Source organism: Rhinopithecus bieti, unplaced genomic scaffold (assembly GCF_001698545.2).
Source record: "Rhinopithecus bieti isolate Rb0 unplaced genomic scaffold, ASM169854v2 scaffold_65646, whole genome shotgun sequence".
In the NCBI taxonomy this organism is placed as follows: Eukaryota; Metazoa; Chordata; class Mammalia; order Primates; family Cercopithecidae; genus Rhinopithecus; species Rhinopithecus bieti.
This window is the reverse complement of record NW_016825020.1, coordinates 260722-278338: the sequence shown is the minus strand read 5'-3', so window position 1 is coordinate 278338 and position 17617 is coordinate 260722. Positions and strand designations below refer to the sequence as shown.

The 17617-nt window shown below is 42.6% G+C and overlaps 1 protein-coding gene across 5 annotated transcripts in view; it reads left to right on the top strand.

Annotated features, from left to right (window-relative positions):
* ARFGEF2 (ARF guanine nucleotide exchange factor 2) overlaps positions 1 to 17617 on the top strand; it is a 114179-nt gene that overhangs the window by 26361 nt on the left and 70201 nt on the right. For 4 of the 5 annotated variants that reach the window (XM_017862770.1, XM_017862772.1, XM_017862773.1 and 1 more), the window contains exons 4-8: positions 797 to 943; positions 2170 to 2349; positions 3016 to 3250; positions 12536 to 12604; positions 14531 to 14682. In XM_017862770.1, the coding sequence (XP_017718259.1) occupies positions 797 to 943; positions 2170 to 2349; positions 3016 to 3250; positions 12536 to 12604; positions 14531 to 14682 (783 nt within the window). The remainder of the gene's footprint in view (positions 1 to 796; positions 944 to 2169; positions 2350 to 3015; positions 3251 to 12535; positions 12605 to 14530; positions 14683 to 17617) is intronic. The other variant, XM_017862771.1, reaches the window with a different exon arrangement.

Here is a 17617-nt window from a genome sequence, read left to right as displayed (position 1 = left end):
AAAAAAAAAAAAAAAAATTAGATAGACTGACAGTTGGATGAGGGAGGGAGAGCAGGAGAGTTCTAGCTCATGCTGGAGAAAAGGTAGGTTGCACCCATCAATCCTGTTTATGCCCATGCAGGACTCCTTTCTCAACTGGGGATATACATGTAGCAGTAATTATTGTGTCTACTTTTTGCTTAAGTATTTTGTCTGTGCTTGATGAAAGTGGGTAATAGTTGAAGAGCACTGTATATTTATAATAAACTTCCATCCACTTACCTTCTTTATTTAGGGATGTCACTTTCTATCCTAAATTGATTCGCTTCCTAGGCATGTAAGGCAAATACATATATATACATGTATTTGCCATTATATAATATATATACACACACACACACGCAATTTCATGGTTTTACTTTATTGATAGAGTTGTGCAACCATTACCACAACCTAACTTTAGACCATTTTTATATTATCATTGACAATCACTCCCTATGTCTCCCTACGCCGCCTCCCTAACTCTAGACAACCACTAATCTTCTCTCTGTCTTGAGTATGTATAGCTTTTAATTCCTCAGGTTTGTAGAGATGGTTGCATACTGGGGAGCACTCTATATCTTGCATTTTTTCATCGGACACTGTGTCACCATTGCAGGTATCTTTTGCTGTCAGGTGACAGGACGAGGGTTGTGGTCACGGAGCAGAGGACTCTGTAGGAACTGGAAGTGCCTCTCTTTTGCTATTGTGGGCTGCCACGGAAGGCCTCAGTCCTGGCCAAGCAGAAATTTATAATCTCTGTTCTTTCTCTCTTTAGAAACTCATCGCATATGGGCACATCACTGGCAACGCCCCCGACAGTGGAGCCCCTGGGAAGCGGCTGATCGACAGAATTGTTGAAACCATTTGCAATTGTTTTCAGGGCCCTCAGACCGATGAAGGGGTTCAGTTACAAATAATTAAGGTATACCTGTTTGTTTGCCTGTCTGGTTTTTAAATTAGAAAGCAAGTCCCTGTGGGAATCTGGGTTTCTAATTTACCATGTATTGTCTCAGGTGGTGCTGAGGTGGAACAGAAAGATTTAAGCATCACTTAGATCTTTTGTTAGGTGTCAGAATTTATTAGCATGGACTGAGACAAGAAAAATGGAACCAGGTGTGTTTTCAAAGTAAACCTTTCAGCCAATAACAATGTAAATTGCTTGTGAACTAAATCGTCTTGAAATCCTCTGGTTAACCCTGGATTCCCAGTCTGGGTTTCTCAGTGGGTCTTTGTTGATATTCTTATCTCTGACTTGCCTCTGTCCTATTTCCCTGTTCGATTTCTGCTGCCAAGAATGGTTTGGCACCGATAGTACCATCTGCTTGTCTGAGAAAAGGATCAGGACGGATGTAGCCAAGGATCCAAATCTTAAGTCCTGAAAGTATTAGGATTATGAGGGGAGGGCTCCAGGCTTTCTTAAAGCCTCTTGAAAACCCACCAGGGAATTGGGAAACTAACCACCATCGAAACATGTATTTTCTGATTAATCTGGGTGAGATCACTTTGGAGTGTTATATGTCCTGAGATAATTGTCATATTATTCATTGTAGGTTTTTCAATCAGTATTAAATAAAATTCAGAAGTTTGGCTTTTTTTTTTTTTTTTTTTTTTTGAGGCAGTCTTGCTCTGTCGCCCAGGCCAGGGTGCAGTGGTGCAATCTCGGCTCACTGCAGACTCCACCTCACAGGTTCAAGCAGTTCTTGTTCCTCATCCTCCTGAGTAGCTGGGACTACAGGCATGTGCCACCACTCCTGGATTATTTTTATATTTTTAATAGAGATGGGGTTTCACCATGTTGGCCAGGCTGGTCTTGAACTCCTGACCTCAAGTGAACCACCCTGCCTGGCTAGAAGTTTGGATTTTGAAAAAGTGAGCCAGTGGAAAGTCTGCTTCAACACAATTTAATCGTTTCAAGTGATTTGGATTTCATAGAATTGTTCGCTGTTTTTCACCTAACAGCCATAGGAGTTGGCTCTTGATAATAATCATCTAGTTTAATTTGCAGAGCCATCTTACAATTTATTTAAAAAAACACACACATACACACAAAAGAAAAACAAAACCAGACCCTCTAGAAAAGTGTGGCCATAGGAGGGCAGGAAGGTGATGTGCGTTCCTGATGGTGAAGGTCGCGGGTTTCTGTTTTAGGCTCTTCTGACCGCAGTGACTTCCCCACACATTGAAATTCATGAGGGTACTATCCTGCAGACAGTGAGGACATGTTACAATATCTATTTGGCCAGCAAAAATCTCATCAATCAAACCACTGCCAAGGCTACCCTTACTCAGATGCTCAACGTCATTTTCACCCGCATGGAAAATCAAGTGGTGAGTGACAGCACTTAAGTGCTAGGGGCAAGACATCATTGCTCTCTGAACTGTCATGTGTGACCTCGGTGCCTGTGAAGATTTGCTAGCATTTTAAAGTTACCTCTTCTGCCTGTGGATTCTCTGTACTGTGCTTTTGTTCTTGCTTTAAAAATCAGAGAAACTAACGGGTTTTGAAATTTGTGTTCAGAATTTGTTTGGAGATTGTCAAAGGAATTTATTTCCTTTTAAATATGTTATCCTTGTGGCTGGACTTCTTTCTCTTTTTTTTTTTTTTTTTTTTGGCGGGGGGAGAGGGTCTTGTTCTGTTGCCCAAGCTGGAGTGCACTGGCATGATCATGGCTCACTGCAGGCTTGACCTTCCCAGCTCAAGTAATCTTCCCACCTCAACCTCCCAAGTAGCTGGGACTACAGGCATGTCCCACCACACCCAGCTAATTTTTTAATTTTCTGTAGGGACAGAGTTTCACCATGTTGCCCAGGCTGGTCTCGAACTCCTGGACTCAAGAATTCCTGCTGCCTCAGCCTTCCAAAGTGCTGAAATTATAGGTGTTAACCCCCGTGCCCAGCCCAGGAAATTTTTTAAGTAATAGGCTGGCATAATTTTTCTTCCTTACCAAAATGCTGAGACTATTTAGATTGTATCCCTCTTTTGTTGCCTTTTAGTTGCAGGAGGCCAGAGAACTGGAAAAACCAATCCAGTCAAAACCCCAGTCCCCTGTGATCCAAGCTGCAGCAGTATCCCCAAAGTTCGTTCGTTTGAAGCACAGTCAGGCACAAAGCAAACCAACAACTCCCGAAAAAACAGATTTAACCAACGGTGAACATGCCAGGAGTGATTCTGGGAAAGTAAGCACAGAAAATGGAGACGCGCCCAGCGAAAGAGGCTCATCACTGTCAGGTACGGGCTGATACGGTATGGCTCTTTTTCCAAGTGTGAGAGGGAATCAGCCTGTGTGAGGGGCGGAGGAAGCATGTGTCCTAACATCTGTGGGAAACCTCTGATAACAGCTTGTCCCTTTCTGGGCCTTTCCCTTTGCTTTTCTCTTAGGGAACACAACCAGCGAGGTATGATGTCGAGTGTCCCATTGTCAGCTGTGCTGTTTTCTCTAACTAGTACTGGAATGTATCTAGCTGCTACTTCTTCATTTCAGCCTCAGTGCAGCAGGTTCAGGTTGGGACACTTACCTTTCAGTAGTTAATTGATTGGGTGATTAGTTACTCAGTGTCCACAGGAGGACAAGGGCTTTGATTCTCATGTCTACACTGGATCTCCATGCCTTGCTGAGTGCCTGGCAGTAGCCACTCATAGATATCCATGGAAGGAGCCAGAAGGTAGCAGGTGGATGGACGGATATACATGCTCAGATAGCTTTGTTTTCTTCTTCTGGTGACCATGTACATCACTTGTTTTTGTTGGGTTTTTAAGTGAGAGGCTAACCGACCCCTGATGATATTCTTAAAGTAAATGAAATACTGGATTGAGTTGTTATGATACTTCTAACTGTTCATATCTCTCTCTGGGCAGTTTGTAGGAACCAGATCTGAAATTGGTATTTTTTCAGGAATTTCCTTCCCCAAGTGATTCTGTCAAATGCTTCTTCACTCAAGCAGGTTGTTCTTTTTTTTTTTTTTTTTTTTTTTTTGAGACGGAGTCTCGCTCTTTCACCCAGGCTGGACTGCAGTGGCCAGATCTCAGCTCACTGCAAGCTCCGCCTCCCGGGTTTCTTACGCCATTCTCCTGCCTCAGCTTCTCGAGTAGCTGGTACTACAGGCGGCTGCCACCTCGCCTGGCTAGTTTTTTGTATTTTTTAGTAGAGACGGGGTTTCACCATGTTAGCCAGGATGGTCTCAATCTCCTGACCTTGTGATCTGCCTGTCTCGGCCTCCCAAAGTGCTGGGATTACAGGCTTGAGCCACCGCGCCCGGCCTCAAGCAGGTTGTTCTATACAAAATATCTGACCTGTCTTCATAACTGATCTAATTTCTTCTTCAGCCACATTGCTGATAATGATTTCTGTTGGTAGTATGTTCCCTACTGGAGTGCACATATTTGAGCAGGTTTTATTCCTTTATAATTTAACAGACTGCTTGATGTACATGAGAACAGACCAATTGTTGTTGCTGGAATGTTGTTCGGTATTCGTTTACTCAAGGAAAGCACCAAAGAAAAAATTGCCACCAAGAATGGTGTTTGTCTCAGGGTGAGCACGGAGTTGCCGTCTACTTACTCCTGCTGTCGAGAGTCCCAAGGAAGGTGCTCAGAATCCCCTGGCCCACCCTCTGTATCTGTTGTCATCTTTGCCTTTGTAACTCTCTAGGGAAAGGACCAGGTTTTTACTGTAACCCTTATTAAGGTGTAATCAGTCAATAAATGTTAATATTTAAATGCACTGTAATAAGCATAGCTGTGCAGATATAAAACCAAGTCTCTCTGAGCTGCATAAAAGTGCTTCCACTTTAGCCCATTTTCTGTACAGCAGCCAAAGTGATCTCTTAAAAGCGTGAATTAGAACATGACCCCTGCTTAAACCCCTTTGGTAATTCCCTATCCTGTGTCATTCTGACTGAAATCTATGCCCGTCCTCATAGCTTATACCTCTCTCTCTTTTTTGCTACACAATTAACAGGTGCCCTTTCTGGTTATTGAAAGGCTGTCCTTGTTTCTGCCTGAGTGCCTTTGCACTTACTGTCCCTTCCCTGCCTCTGAACCCCCTGTATCTTCAGGTCTCTCAGTTCAGACTGAGAGAGGCTTCCCTGATCAACTTCTGTAGCTCCTCAACATATCTGTCCCATTATCTTTTATTTTTCCATAGTACTTACAATAGTTGAAATTACTGAAGGGTTCTGTTCACTTGTTCCTGGACTGAAGCCTAGGCTGCCCTGCTCACCACCATATTCCCAACACCTAGAATGGTGCCTGGCACACGCAGCAGACATTGAGCAAATACATTTTTTGAATGAATGGGGAGAAAACGTTATTGCTAGAATACAGTTTTGCAGAAACACAGTAACTTGAAGTTCTGTTCTAACAAAGAGAAAATAATTTGCAGTTAGCATGTTGCTGTGGATTTTGTGGCCAGTACTTGGTGCATCCTATGAGATTTTTACAGGAACGTGGGAATCAGATTGCCTGGGAGAAGCAAACCCCAGACCTGCAAATAGTGGGTCAGAATGGAGGTGTGCTGTTACTTTTAAAAAGAGCAAGTGGACTGGGCGCCATGTCACACACCTGTATTCCCAGTTACTTGGGAGGTTGAGGCAAGAGGATCACTTGAGGTCAGGAGTTTGAGGCTGCAGTGTGTCTGTGAATAGCCTTCTGTGCTCCAGCCTGGGCAACAAAGCAAGACCCTGTCTCTAATAAACACCCCATCTCTAAATCAGTCAATCAATCTTAAAGGAGCAAATGACTTCCAGTTCTCAGGACTAGGCTCTAAAGAAAGAACAGGTCCTTCAGAAGAGGGAGTCGAACAAGGCAGACAAGAGAGACAAGTACCCGGGGTTGGAGTCCAGGCCTCAAGTACCAGTGAAAGGCCTGAGCTCTAGTGCCTCTGTGGCTATTATTTTTACATATTACTAAAGTGTGCGGATGTTGGACACAACCATGGGGCTCTCCCACAGACTGTCCTGTAGTAATCACCATCACATAGCTAACCGTAATGGACACTCACTGTACTGCTGACTCGGCATTCAACATAATGTTTTCCAATTTAATTAACTGGGAACCCCCCCCACAGCCTTCCTGGGATAATTTGTCTCCCATGTTATTTGTGTAGATGAAGATAATTCACCAGTAGACCTGAACATCTGTGGTGGCTCATGCCTCCAATCCCAGCACTTTGTGAGGCCAAGGCAGGCGGATTACTTGAGGCCAGGAGTTAAAGTTTGTTTTAGGATTCTGACTTTTAGCTCCCAACATCAAACATCAGTGTGTGTACATTTTACAGATACTATGTAGAATTACCTATGTGTTTGTGGATTTCTTAGCTCACCTTNTCCTGTAGTAATCACCATCACATAGCTAACCGTAATGGACACTCACTGTACTGCTGACTCGGCATTCAACATAATGTTTTCCAATTTAATTAACTGGGAACCCCCCCCACAGCCTTCCTGGGATAATTTGTCTCCCATGTTATTTGTGTAGATGAAGATAATTCACCAGTAGACCTGAACATCTGTGGTGGCTCATGCCTCCAATCCCAGCACTTTGTGAGGCCAAGGCAGGCGGATTACTTGAGGCCAGGAGTTAAAGTTTGTTTTTAGGATTCTGACTTTTAGCTCCCAACATCAAACATCAGTGTGTGTACATTTTTACAGATACTATGTAGAATTACCTATGTGTTTGTGGATTTCTTAGCTCACCTTTTGCATTTTTTTTTTTTTTTAAGACGGAGTCTTGCTCTGCCACCCAGGCTGGAGTGCAGTGGCCGGATCTCAGCTCACTGCAAGCTCCGCCTCCCGGGTTTACGCCATTCTCCTGCCTCAGCCTCCCGAGTAGCTGGGACTACAGGCGCCCGCCTCGTCGCCCGGCTAGTTTTTTTTTTTTTTTTGTATTTTTAAGTAGAGACAGGGTTTCACCGTATTAGCCAGGATGATCTCGATCTCCTGACCTCGTGATCCACCCGTCTCGGCCTCCCAAAGTGCTGGGATTACAGGCTTGAGCCACCGCACCCGGCCCCCCCTTTTTTTTTTTTTGAGACTGAGTCTCGCTCTCTTGCCCAGGCTCTAGTGCAGTGGTGAGATCTTGGCTCACTGCTACCTCTGCCTCTCAGGTTCAAGTGATTCCCCTGCCTCAGCCTCCTGAGTAGCTGGGACCACAGGCTCACACCACCACATCTGGCTAATTTTGTATTTTTTAGTAGAAACAGAGTTTCACCATGTTGGCCAGGCTGATCTCAAACTCCTGACCTCAGGTGATCCACCCATCTTGGCCTCCCAAAGTGATGGGTTTACAGGCATGAGCCACCGTGCCCAACCAGGATCTTTGTTTTAGACAGCGATATGTTCCAAATGCCTGGAACTGTGCGGGACACGTAGACACTCAGTTTGTTGATTGAATGAATCTTACCTCCTCACCATCCCTCATGCTCCCTATTTAACTGGACAGAGAACTCAGACTCCTCCCATTTTTTCCTCATTATTCTTAGCATGTGACTTCTATCCTTAGGGTCATCTATGGCTCAGGATCCTGTTGTTTTGTTCCAGGTAGGAAGAAAGAGGAAGAGGTAGGACTAAAGAACTCTGCCAGCTGAGTCACTCCTCTAAAGAGGAGTCTTCTGGAACTTGTTGCCACCCCGATAACTTACGCTTACCCCTCATTGGCTATAACTTCATCACATGATCGCCCTTTCTGCAAGAAAGGCTGAGAAATGTAGGCACATTCCCTCCCAAAACAAAATTCAGGATCTATTAGGAAGGATATGAGTTAGGGAACTGGCAGTGCCTACCACAGAGTGTTGTCCAGCTGGCTAGAGAGGGAATGGCAGCAAGGTTTCTCCTATGTGAACCTAGTCAAGGTGGCCCTCTTATTTTGCTTCAGGACGGAGTCTGAAACAGGTAGGGTCTGGTGCCTAATCAGTAATGGTGGTGACATCCCAGGGAACCAGCAGAACCTGTGTTTTTTGAGTAGATTCTTTGTACCTTTCAAAGATTTGATTTGATTTGCTTATCGAACACTTTCACAGCATGCTTGAAACTTCGATACAACGTACTTAGTAGTGGTTATCACAGCATCCAGAAAAGCCTCTTCTGAGACCTATCCAGGGCTGTCATGTCAGCAAGGGAAGCAGTCCACGGTTACTGGGTGGAGTCTTCTGCTTTGGAGCCTCTATTGGGATTTTTCCTTAGCAGCTCCCTCTTCAGGAACCTTCTGCCAGTGTTCGGGCTCTCTGACTCTCCTTAGCCCTTCCTGGCCTGAGAATGTTTTGATTTTGCATAAGTACTATTATGGAGCCTGCCTATTAAGGAATATGAGTTATATACTCTGTCCCTCCAAAAAATGTTGCTCTTGATGCTGTTTAAATGGAAAAACTGCCATGAGGGAAAGAGGAGACCCGTGCTGACTTGGAATTTTGTTTTTCTCCTTAGGAATGAAAGATAGTGAAGGTTTTAACTAACTGAAACTACTTGCAGTGTGATTCATTGGAAATTTTCATTATGGATTTAGTCTGCACGGCCAGGCAGGTGACAGAAATGAGCAGGCTTCTATCATGAGGACAAGCACCTACATATAAACACACAGACCTAATAAAAAGTAGCATTTGAAAGCTCACTTTTCTCAGGCACTGTTTTAAATGCTTTTTTTGTATCATTCTCACAGGGCTTTGTTTACTGGTAAGGAAACTGAGGCTTTGGGAGGTTAAGTAACTTAAGTCTCCACAGTGGGAAGTGGCAGAGCAGGGACCTGGATCAGACATGCAGGCTCCAGAGCCCTTGCTGTTAATCACCATGCTGAATTCACTTCTACAAGGGAACATTTTTTCTCTGATGTTCTTAAAACACCCTGCCCAGTCAGCCTCCTATTTGCTCTTGACAGACATGTTACTTTCCTGCTTACTGTGTAGTAACAACACTGGTCCAAGTGTGATGGTGCCTCGCATTTGGCCCCAGGGGAAGGGAGTTGATTGGGAGTGGTGAGGACTGAGGCAACAGTCAGGTGAGTTCGTGCCCTGGCTGAAGAGGGCAGCTTCACCTGGTTCCAGCCAGTTGTGGCCCAGTGTTGCCACAGAGTTGGGTTTTTTAAATAGAAGCCCATTCTGGTTTTTGTGAGTAGTCTTGTGGTTTTTAAATGTTGTCAGCTAATTCAAAAGTTTTGAAAAGCAGCAGATAGGCTAAGCAATACATATGTACAGGCAGAGGTACTTACCAGTCACCACTTTATAGCCTCTGGTCTAACTCACTGAGCCTGTAGCTTCTCTGATAAAATGAATTGATATTTCTTGGGTGTTGAATGTAAATGAGGTGCTGTATACTTTGGAATGTATGATACAGATTGGAAACTGTCACCATACTTTTATTAATATCATAGCATCAGAGAAGGTTGGGACTGGAAAAGGAACTTAGAAATATCTATTCATGTTTACCAAATTACAAGAGGTGAGATGTCGTGTAAGTGAACCCTTCCCTCCCTCCCTTCCTCCCTCCTTCCCCCCCTCCTTCCTTCCGACAGGGTCTCACTCTGTCACGCAGGCTGGAGTGCAGTGGTGCAATCTCAAATCACTGCAACCTCTGCCTCTCAGGCTCGGGTGATCCTCCTGTCTCAGCCTCCCGAGGAGCTGGGACTACAGGTGTGTGCCACCACGCCCTGCTAATTTTATACTTTTGTGGAAATGGGGTTTTGCTGTGTTGTCCAAGCTAGTCTCAAACTCCTGAGCTCAAGTGATCCTCCCCACCTCAGCCTCCCAAAGTGCTGGGATTACAGGCATGAACAGCCATGCCCCACCAGAACGTTTTATATTTTAAAGGTCATTTATTTTAATATGCATTCAGAAAATGTAACTAACATATGAAAACTGTTATTTTGTGAATTTTATTGCTTAAGGTGAGTTAACTTAAAGAGCACTAGTAAATACTTGCCGTCATGCATTGCTTAACAACAGGGTTATGTTCTGAGAAATGGGTCATAAGCAGTTTCACCTCTAGGCTATAAACCTGTACACTGTGTTACTCTGTTGAATACTATATGCATTGGTAACACAGTGGTAAGGATTTGATAAAGTGCAGTCAAAATGCGGTATAAAAGATAAAAACTGATATACCTGTATAGGGCACTTACCATGGATGGAGCGTGAAGGACTGGAAGTTATTCTGAGTGAGTCAGTAAGTGAGCAGTGAGTGAATGTGAAGGCCTGAGACATGACCATATCCCACTGCAGGCTTCATAAACACTTAGGCTACCTTAAATTTATAAAAATAATTTTCTTTCTTTCTTTATTTTTTTTTTTTGGAGACGGAGTTTTGCTCTTGTCGTCCAGGCTGGAGTGCAGTGGCACGATCTCTGCTCACTGCAATCTCTACCTCCCAGGTTCAAGTGATTTTCCTGCCTCAGCCTCCCGAGTAGCTGGGATTACAGGTGCCCGCTACCACGCCTGGCTAATTTTTGTATTTTTGGTAGAGACTGGGTTTCTTTTGTTGACCAGGCTGGTCTCGAACTCCTGACCTCAGGTGATCCACCTGCCTTGGCCTCCTGAAGTGCTGGGATTATAGGCATGAGCCACTGTGCCCAGCCTATAAAATTAATTTTCTGGCCAGGTGCGGTAGCTCACGCCTGTAATCCCAACACTTTGGGAGGCTGAGGCAGGCAGATCAGTTGAGGTCAGGAGTTGTAGGCCTGCCTGGCCAACATGGCAAAACTCTGTCTCTACTAAAAGTAGAAAAATTAGCCGGGCGTGGTGGCACAGGCCTGTAATCCCAGTTACTTGGGAGGCTGAGGCAAGATAATCGCTTGAACCTGGGAGGCGGAGGTTGCAGTGAGCCAAGATCATGTCACTGCACTCCAGCCTGGGCAACAGATTGAGACTCTCTCTCTCAAAAAAAAAAAAAAAAACAAAAGAAGTATATTATAGTAAATACATAAACTAATAACACACTGGTTTATTACTAATTATTATGTATTATACAGAATTGCATGTACTATTCTTTTATATGACTGGTAGCACAGGTTTGTTCACACCAGCATCACCACAAATATAAGTAATAAGTTGTGCTGCGACATAACAACAGCTGTGATGTCACTAGGCAATAGGAATTTTTCAGCTCCACTGGTAGTCTTCCGGGACCACTATTGTATATGTGGTTCCTCATTGACCAGATGTTGTTATGTGGCGCATAACAGTATATTTAAAATACATAATAATATATAATATTATGGTGGTGCATGAATGTGGCAAAAGTTATGAAGGTGGTTTGAGAATGACTAAAGTTTGAGTAACAGTGATCTAGTCTAAATCATCCTTTTTAGATAAGAAGTGAGTTTAGCAGATTGTGACTGTTTCTGGGGTTTTCTAACTTCAAGTTCCCTTTGCCTTCTAAGAAAAGCTTATAACATCAATATTTCCCACACGAATTTACTTTGCCACGTAGATAGTTCCAGGGTGTTAAGTGCCCAATGGAAATGAAAATACTTAGCACTGCCCTCCAGGACCTTGTAGAGCAAGCATAGAACTCATAAAAATGGTGGCTGGGTTAAAAATTCTCATTAATACACAGTCAAAGGATTATTTTAGTTTTGCTTTTTTAAGGTGATGGCTTTTTTGGTCAACGTGATGTTTTATAAATGAGTAACGTTCGGCCAGGTGCAATGTCTCATGCTTGTAATCCGAGCACTTTGGGAGGGCAAGGTGGGTGGATCACTTGAGCTCAGGAGTTCAAGACCAGCTTAAGCAACATAGAGAAATCTTGTCTCTACTAAAACTACAAAAATTAGCCGGGCATGGTGAGGTGGGAGGATTGCTTGAGCCAAGGAGGCGGAGGTTGCAGTAAGCTGGGATGGTGCCATTGCACTCCAGCCTGGGCAAGAGAGCAAAACTCTGTCTCAAAAAAAAAAAAAAAAAAGTAATGTTTACTTCTAAACATCTAGTCAAGAGCTGTTTATATAAACTCGTTCCTAGAACTAGTTTTCTGAAGAAAAAAAAAATAAGAGATACCGAACCTCTTCTACTTAAACGGTTAACATATTACAGAATAATTTCATAAAAGTTGAATAAATCCTTAACTATCACATTGGAAATCTCATGCCAGATTCTGGGTTTACAGTGTGGGAAGGCAGAGCAGCAGGAGACATGTCGTTTACCAAGGCTCGTTGGTCCCCGAGGCTAAGGCACAAGAGAAAGCTCCATTTGTTCTACCAGGAACCCTAGCTGAATAAAATCGAGCTCTTGCCTCCAAGTTGGGGGTGTTGGGGAGGGCCCTGAGCCGAGCCACTGGGACTTAGGAAGGAAGAGAGTAGTACAAGCCAGTGGGGTTTTAGTGTTCCACAAAGGGAACCTCAAAAGCAGAACAGATGCTGCCTAAGTTTCCCGATTTCAAGGAAGTTGTCCTTCATTGGCACAATCAGATTTGGCCTTGGGGAGAACTTATTTGCACCCTTTGCCTTCTGAAATGTAACTCCCCATAATCTCCCCTTCTTCCTTTGTTTTTCCTGGAAATGCCCATGTGTGTTTTGTATATTTGGATGTGTGTGTAGGGACTGATGACGGAGCCCAGGAGGTGGTGAAGGACATCTTGGAAGATGTAGTCACATCTGCCATTAAAGGTAAGAACCAAGGACAACCCAGCCTTTCCTCTTCCCTCATTCCCCCAAAAAGTCCTCAGCAAAATGTTTTAGTGGTGGAGTTTCCTCTTCCCTGCCCTAAGAACTGGTGGAGCTCATGGAAACTGAATCTTCCTACATCTGCCCATCTTTTATATGGGATTCAAAAATGACTTGTTTTTACTGACTGATTTTAGTCTCGTTTGGATTGGGTTTAAGAAACATAGTCTGGGCCGGGCACGGTGGCTCACGCCTGTAATCCCAGCACTTTGGGAGGCCAAGGCGGGCGGATCACGAGGTCAGGAATTCGAGACCAGCCTGGCCAATATGGTGAAACCCCATCTCTACTAAAAATACAAAAAGTAGCTGGGCATGGTGACGCGCACCTGTAGTCCCAGATGTTTGGGAGGCTGAGGCGGCAGAATTGCTTGAACCTGGAAGGTAGAGGTTGCAGTGAGCCGAGATCACGCCACTGCACTTCAGCCTGGGTGGCAGAGCAAGACTCCATCTCAAAAAAAAAGAAACATTGTCTGACTGTTAGGCTTAGATGCTCCACATAGAGATGCAGAGGGCCATTCCATATGCCTTGTAGATTAGGGGATGTCCAGGTTTTTCTAGAAGTGGGCTGGAGCCCTGAGATCCATGTCCATTGGAGCTGAGTTTTCATGGCCAGCCATTGATGTGTCAAGGGGACAGTCCACTTGTCAGCAGATATCAAGTGTACGGGGAAGCTTTAGTTTGTTAGGCTTCATTCATAACTGCCTCATGGTATGGTTTCTGCCCAGAATCTCAGGTCAGTGGGTGTATGCTGAACATTTTGTTCCAATGCCAATAAACCATTAATATTTCTAGAAATCAAAATCTTAGTGGGTTTTAATCAGCTTTTTTTTTTTAAATGAAAGAGAGTAAAATGAAACAGAGTACAAATGATCTGACTGTATCACATATAATGTGAAGTATTGTTTCATGAAATGTGTTTCAGTTATTTATGTGCACGTGTCTATACTGGGATACAATTTTATAAATTAATTTCTTACAGAGATCAAGATTTGAAAGCCACTTTTCTAAGCCCTATCTTTTTGTTAAGGTACCACAAAGCTATATACATATTCTATTATTTATTTAACTTCTTATAGAAATGCCTGTAAAATAGAAAAATTTTATTTCATACCTTTAGATTTGTTTCTGGGGTCTATACAAGAAGTCATCAGGTAATGGATGTTTGTCTTGTTTACTTTGTGTCCTCCAGCCACTACTGCAGAGCCTGGCACATAATAGGCACTTGATAAATATTTACTGAATGAAATATGCTTTGTAAAGCTGTTATTGAAAATTGTTCTCATTGTTTCATATCCCTTATGTGTATATAAAGAACCACATTATAAAGTTTTCTTAGAGTTTCGTTGCTCTGCTGATCATCAGATATGCTTTCCTTCATTAAATGATAAAATCTATTTAATTCTTTATTTTAATTATTTCCCTTTTTTCACATGGCTGCCAAGAAGCTTAGGTTTACATTTTTTCTCTGACTAAGGTTTTCTGTCATAACTGACTCTTCTCTAATTCCTTTATTAATGGTACTTTTAAAAAATCTCTACCTTTCATGTTTAGCTGCTTCTAATCTTTTTCAAAAGTGAATGGGAGTGGGCAGGGCTGCTGCATTACACAATTCTGGAGGCACCATTGATCTGGAGAGAATTGTATATTGCTGTGGCCCTGGCAGTGGGGCTGCGGATAACCAACACTCATAAAGCTTAAGCATCACTTTGGCCAAGGCTTTTCCAGGATTATGTCGGTCATGGGCTGGTGGCACAGGAAAAGGGGAAAAAACAACAGCTGGGAGGTTCATGAATAACTTCTTTGTGTCAAGCAGCCTTTTAGGGTAAGTACAGTACTAATTTGGGTATGACTTTGTATTTGTGTTTTAAGAAGCAGCGGAAAAGCATGGTCTGACAGAACCTGAGAGAGTTCTAGGTGAACTGGAGTGTCAGGAATGTGCTATTCCCCCAGGAGTTGATGAAAACTCACAGACCAATGGAATAGCCGATGACCGGCAGTCCTTGTCATCAGCAGATAATCTGGTATGTTGGTGATCATCCTCTGGACTCATTGCCATTTTTACTTTTTCAAAAAATGCAGAAGAAAATCTTTCCTCAAAAGAAGCAACTAAAATAAGCAAGCCCTATTCATTTATTAGTCACACAGTTCTGGGCCAATACTCTTTGTATTAGCAGGTTTAGTTCTTAGAATGTGCTAATGTTGCTTGGTATATAACATCATTATTAAACCCTGTTTACTCAGACTTTTAACACTTAAATTTCTTGCCATTTTTCTTCTCTCTCAAAATAGTATACATTCATTATAGGAAAATAAAATATATAGTTACCTGTCTTTCCTTCTCTGTATTGAAAAGTCAGTATGTATAGGAAAGCCATCCATAACCCATAGATTGCCCTTGTTAACATCTTACCTATATCCTTCTAGATTTTCTCCATCTCACATATTTTCCACTTAAATAAAATAATACAGTGTGTATCCTGTGTTGCAACCTGCTTTTAAACAATTTATATTATGAACATTCTCTCGGGCCCATAGATATGTCCGCCACATTATTCTTTTAGTAGCCTTATTGTTCTCTTAAAATTGCTTTAAAATTAAATATAAGCATTCAAAATAGGAAGTAATATGATGTGACTGTCCCTCAAGACCCCACTTTCTTTGTCTTTTTACCAGTGTTTCTCAACCTTTTTCATTATTGCTCCTTCCTCCAAGAAAACTTTGTAGACATTTTTTCCTAATCATCATCCCCCATTAAGTTGTAATGCCACCAGTAAACTGGATATCCATATGCTACATGTATATCTCTGCTTTGTACATAAAAAGAATAAGGGTTTGTTGTTGTTGTTTATTTGAGACAGAATCTCATTCTCACCTAGGCTGGAGTGCAGTGGTGTGGTCTCGACTCACTGCAGCCTTCACTTCCTGGGCTCAAATGATCCTGCCGCCTCAGCCCCCTGAGTATCTGGGGCTACAGGCATGCACCACCGTACCTGGCTAATTTTTTATTATTATTTGTAGAGACAAGGTCTCACTATGTTGCCCAGGGTGATCTTGAACTGGGCTCAAGCAATCTGCTCACCTCAGCTTCCCAAAGTGCTGGGTTTACAGGCTTGAACCACTGCATCCGACCAGAATAAGGTGGTTGTTTTGTTTGATTTTGCTTTTTTTTTTTAACCCCCTTGAGGACGCACTAAATCTATACAAGGGACTCATGTTATATAATAAGTGGCAGTTTGCTTTGGTTACTCAACACTATGTGGTGGGCATCTTCCCCTATCAGTGTATGTAGAACTAACAAAAATTTTTAATGGCCATGTGAAATTCTGTATGGATCACTGTAATCTATTAACCAATTCCCTATTGGGTTTTTAGATTATTCCAGTTTTATCATAGGAAATGCTTCTATAATGAATATCCTTATAGATAACTCTTAATTCCTTCTTAGGAATAAATTCCTGCGAGTAGTATTGATGATTTAAGAGTTGGAAGTTTTAGCTGAGTGTAATAGCATGCTTCTGTATTCCCAGCTACTCAGGAGGCTGAGGCTGGAGGATCTCTTGAGCCCAGAAGTCCAGCCAGGGGAACATAGCGAGACCCCATCTCATAAATAAATAAATAAATAAATGTAGTGAAATCATGTCTCATAAGTAAATGAATGAAAGAGAGTGGGAGTTGAAAGTTTTAAGGCTTTTGATCCTTAACACTAAGTCAGTCTTCTGGGAAGGTACTGCTTGAATCCCTGACCACATTTAATCTCTCAATACCCATTTTCCCATTCTCTCATTAAAACTAGGCAGCAGCCTTTATTCAAATCTTTGCTAGTCTGATAGGAGAAAGCTCCTACCCTAATGATGAGTAATAAGGTCACTTATGTTTCTTTATCATTTGCATTTATTGGTACATTGCTTATCCATGTTTTTTTCATATGGGAGGAAGGTTTTCATATTTCCTTAATGAATTATAAGAATTATAAGAACTTTTATATGTGGGGGATATTAATCTTTATTATATGTTAAAAAATTTTTATTTATTTATTTTTTTTGAGATGCAGTCTCGCTCTGTTGCCCAGGCTAGAGTGCAGTGGCACAATCTTGGCTCACTGCAAGCTCTGCTTCCCGGGTTCACGCCATTCTCCTGCCTCAGCCTCCTGAGTAGCTGGGACTACAGGCACCCACCACCACTCTCAGCTAATTTTTTGTATTTTTAGTAGAGACGAGGTTTCACCATCTTAGCCAGGATGGTCTCGATCTCCCAACCTTGTGATCTGCCCACCTCGGCCTTCCAAAGTGCTGGGATTACAGGCGTGAGCCACTGTGTCTGGCCAAAAAATTTTATTTTATGTTTTGTTTTAAATGTAATTTACCTTTTTTTAGGTGAAAAAAGTTTATTTTGTAATACCTATCCTTTGTTACCCATTTATCCCGCAATAGCTGCAACAGTATTCTTTTTTTTAACTTTTTTTTTTTTTTTTGCTCACCCAGGCTGGAGTGCAGTGCCGCGATCTTGGCTCACTGCAACCTTTACCTCCCAGGTTCAAGCGATTCTCCTGTCTTAGCCTCCCAAGAAGCTGGGATTAGTAGAGACGAGGTTTCACCATGTTGGCCAAGTTGGTCTGGAACTCCTGACTTCAAGTGATCTGCCTGCCTTGGCCTCCCAAAGTGTTGGGATTACAGGCGTGAGCCATTACACCTGGCTTACAATAGTATTCTTAGAACTACCTTTCTTACCCAAGCTAATATAATTACCTGTATTAGTTTTGGTTTTTTTTACAGCTTAACTTTTGATCATGTTTCATTTTAAACCACCCATACCAACTCTGAAGAATAAGGAACAAGGTTGTAGAATTGCTGTGATGGCTCCTCCATAGCTCCTATTTTGTCATATCCTCCCCTCCCCCACATCCCTCGTCTCCCTATTAAATAGAAGAATTTTAATTTCCATGAGATAATTACATTT